This window comes from Bipolaris zeicola, assembly GCF_000523435.1.
Source record: "Bipolaris zeicola 26-R-13 unplaced genomic scaffold scaffold_578, whole genome shotgun sequence".
Lineage (NCBI taxonomy): Eukaryota > Fungi > Ascomycota > Dothideomycetes > Pleosporales > Pleosporaceae > Bipolaris > Bipolaris zeicola.
The window spans coordinates 1-4,087 of NW_006912627.1; the positions used below are offsets into that span (position 1 = coordinate 1).

Here is a 4,087-nt window from a genome sequence, read left to right on the forward strand (position 1 = left end):
GAACCTATTGTCTCTCCTTATCAAGCACTCCACTCCACTGTCTCGCCAGACAACTTTCACGGAACACTAGCGTAAAGCTCACCGGCCTTAGTGTGGGACCCGGCAAGAGAAGTATAGATCCAAACCCCGTGTAACACGAGACTAGGCAAGTATATCCCTACCCCGTGTAGCACCGTAACACGTAACCCTAACTTAGAGTTGACTTGGGGTAAAGCCCTAAGCATAGCCCTAAGCGCAACTGGCAGCGCAACCCTAAGTTAAGTCGATTCTGACCCTAGTTCCGTCGGGGATTGATGATAGAGGCCTGCTACTAACGAATCGGACATGGTTGCCCACTAGTAAAGTGCCCGCAGGCTCCCGCAGTAGCGCTACAATCCTCCGCTACCTCGACGAGTTTTACACTATTGCCTACGTGCGGCCTGCGACTGCGCTCGAATGCGCGCATGTCTCCTTTGCCTGCGATATTTAGGCTCTTGATATATGGCTGAATTAGCGCAAGCTGGACACTACTGGCTCCGCAACATACTATACAAAGAGCGTCTTTATTTGCACTTTACGCAATAAGATGTACCTTCTTCAGGCGCGAGGATGACTATAGAACTATATTGACTTCGCGTGCCTCCGTAGTATGCTACTGGAGCGAATCAATCACCTCCCCTCGGAGTACGCGTGCGACTACTGCGCTGTGATATGCTTCAAACTCGCTTTCTTTGCTTTGCCATATGTTATCCTTCACATCGAACAGCATGCGCCTACAAACACCTGGCGCCCAGTCTTGTATAGTGTCACAGAGGGTCGAGAGACTGAGGAACTCTAGGCAAAGGCATTGCCCAATTTCTGTAAGAGTCGGCTCCCACGTGTTCCGATAGTCTCCTAGTCGTACAAGGGACGTGTGTACAAGTGTGAGACGGCGAAGCGTATCCTTGTGCGCAAGTAGAAAACCCATCAATGTCTTCCGATCGGTCGCTATCTCTAGTTCAATGTTGCAGATCTGATTCCAACGCGAGTGAAGACTCAGATGTGAAAGTAGCATTATGGAGCCTCGCGCCTGTTCTCTCTCTTGGCTCCCATATGTTGGACGAAGATAGCCATCAACAAGTCTTCCGAATGCTAGGCTCAATTGTTGGAGTTTGGTAGCACTAATGAGAAAGTAAAGGACGAGCTTCGCTGCGGTCTCCATGCAGCCTGTCATTTCGTCATTATCAGACACACAGAAATCAAGACAAGTCAGATCAGAGAACGCGCACGCCATCGCTTGCAGCCGCCTATAGAGCAGCTTAATCTCGTCAGATTCTACAAGACCAGTACGGGCGTCTGCGTCTGCTTCTGGCGAAGTCGCATGAATGGATCGACAGAGACGTGTAATCTTATGACTGCCGCTGAGCCTTAGAAGTTTCAAGCGCGCTGGTGTTGCGAAGGCAGGGCCACCAATATACATGCTCATCTTCTGTAGCCTCTGGCCTTTTCCTCTAAAGTATGCGAGCCTTTCGAGCACGATCGACAATTGTAGGGCATCAATGTCTTCGTCTTCATCGTTATCTGTAAACCCAATAATATAGTCGGGGTGGAAATAAAGATCTCGCCATTGAAGAGCCCATGCGTCAGTGTCAAGAAATCTAGGTTCATGCTCAAGGGCACTTAAATTCGGCAGTGTTTGGAGGGCCTTGGCAAATTGAGTAACAGAAACATTTCCTGCTTCTGCGTTTGCGATAGACCGAGCGTCTTTGTTTTGCAGCTCGCGGTCTGCGTTGTACGCTTCGTAGAGCGCATTTTTCTCTTCCTTGGACAATCTAGCCCACTCTTCGTATGGCATGAGCTGACTACGTAGTTCTTCATTCTCGTAGTAAGTTGTATGACAAGTCTTCCATGGGATGTGATCTGGAGTGCCTGGCTGGTGTATGCACTCCACCCAGGCGTTGAAGTCTGCAAACTTCCGGTATCCACGAATCCTGCGGAGCGCGATGGTCTTGACAAAACGGTTGAGCATAGAGTTCTGGGAGATGTTATACAGGGACTCGCAGCCGTGCTCGCAGAGCTCAAAGTTAATCTCCTGGAAAAGAAGAGGCGTTGCAAGCTCGCTTAGGCTTCTGCAGGTCTGCCTGACCTGCTTCCATTCCCACACATTGACGTATTCTAGAACTGAGAGTAAAAGCTCGGTTGGAAGATCAAGAAGTAACATTGCGTTGCGGCGTGTTGTGGGTAGTAAGAACGTGGACCAGCGCTTTGTAAGTAGAAGTGCGGGGTGCTGGTCCGTGCGCGCACTAAGACTAAGTTAGCACGGGCTATACTCACGAACACCAACTCTCTCCCCTATTCTATCTGATAACTCACGCTGTATAGATCGTACAATGTTAAAACGTAGTGCATTGAACGTGCGCGAGTCTCCTGCATCTAAGGTAGAAGTTGCATCTGTTTTGAATATCGTTCGGACGGTATCTGCTACTGCGAACTGGTGGGTAGGTGGGCAGGGGTAAAACGCGCTATCCGACCATAATTCCCTTTCGACCATAATTCCCTTTCGACCATAATTCCCTTTCGACCATAATTCCGTTTGGCATAATGAGTAGGAGTACTATGGTGGAGCTGTATTCTGGTCTCCAAGGAAGGTGAAGGAGGCACGTGATCGCCAGCAGGAACAGGAGCTTCAGGAGGAGCAGCACCGGCTTCAAAAAGCTGAGAGAGCTCATCTACGTGAGGAGAGAAAGCAGATCAAGCTTCAGGCTACTCAGGAGAGGCGTGCAGCAAGGGCAGCAGCGCGTATCCTACGTGGGCAGGAGAGGGCTAGGAAGGCTGAGGAACAGGCGTCAAGGGCAGCAGCTCGTAGGACTCAACAACGCCTTTACTCAGCTCTCAAAACTGCCAAAAAGGGTAAGAAGAAGAGCCTCAAGGCTTCTATCCAGGCAGCTCCACGTAGAAGAGCTGCTGCGTGGGCTCAGGGTAGTGAGGAGGCCTCAGGGGCTGCAGCAGCTCCTCCAGCTCTAACGTCGCGAGGTGGCCGCGCGATCAAGACTCCAACACGATTTCTATAGCTATATATATCAATCAAGGCGTATAAAGCTCAACACCAAAGTGTATCGCGATATCAGCTATCGTGCATGGCTCAACAGGCTCATGTTGAGCTGCTGTTTTGGTGAGGAAAACGGGCATTGCCCCGGGCCAAGCATTGCCCCAGGCGCTACCTACGGTAGTAAGAAGCGGGGTTAAGCCAAGCCCCTCTGTGAAGCTGACCGACAAACATCCATGCGAACTCGTAAGCAAACTTTCCTCTATTTCCAAGCACAAGCTCACCACCCACTCTGTTTCTCTATTGTCTACCCCTGGTAACTACAAAAATATGGTTTACACTATGGTGATCAAGGTGGATGGCGGCTGTAGAGGGAACGGCCAGCAGGGAGCCATCGGCGCCGCAGCAGCTGTGATTCTAGGAAGAAATGGGATGGCCCTCAAGACGTGGACATGTGAACTACCCAACTCTCCCAGGGCCACGAATCAGCGGGCCGAAATTAGCGCCATCATTCTGGCGCTGGAATTAGCGCTTGAGAAGTACGACAGTCTGAGCAATAACGTCGACATGGACGTGACAATCATGTCAGATTCCAGATACGCGGTCGAATGCATGAACACGTGGATCTACAAGTGGGCCCAGAATGGATGGATCAATGCTAAAGGAAACGGGGTCGCAAACCAGGATCTCATCAAAAAGGCCTCGGATATGGACGATGAACTGAGAGAGCGCGGACGGGTGACTTACAAGTGGATTCCTAGGTCAGAAAATGAGGCTGCGGACGAAGCATGTAATGACCAAATGGACAATATGTGCCTCAAAGATGAGTCAGAGTATTCTTGGGATTCGGAATGTGTAACAGGCTGAACGCCCTTTGGACAGCTCCTCGATGGAATCTCGGGTTACTCTCCAAGCACTGCCCGAACGACGTTCAGATGCCAGCCACAGAACTCGGGTGCCACCTTGGGCACCCGGATTCTATCGGCCCGATCGTTACTCAGGCAACCAGCTTGTATATATTATTATTATTATTATTATTATTGTTTAACGTCCTGTGTCAGCCCGAAGGCTATATAAGACGTG

General features: G+C 50.4%; 2 protein-coding genes across 2 annotated transcripts; one reads left to right on the forward strand and one right to left on the reverse strand.

Moving 5' to 3' along the window:
- Window positions 1–813: 813 nt before the first annotated feature.
- COCCADRAFT_42227 (uncharacterized protein) lies at window positions 814–2,179 on the reverse strand (the record flags this gene model as incomplete). Its single annotated transcript, XM_007720691.1, has 2 exons — window positions 814–837; window positions 884–2,179. 2 exons carry the CDS (start codon window positions 2,177–2,179, stop codon window positions 814–816), a joined length of 1,320 nt encoding a protein of 439 aa, XP_007718881.1.
- A 169-nt stretch (window positions 2,180–2,348) lies between these two features.
- Window positions 2,349–3,029, forward strand: COCCADRAFT_10406 (uncharacterized protein; the record flags this gene model as incomplete). Its single annotated transcript, XM_007720692.1, has 2 exons — window positions 2,349–2,456; window positions 2,568–3,029. The coding sequence occupies 2 exons, from the start codon at window positions 2,349–2,351 to the stop codon at window positions 3,027–3,029; spliced, it is 570 nt and encodes a 189-aa protein (XP_007718882.1).
- Between the last annotated feature and the right edge of the window lie 1,058 nt (window positions 3,030–4,087).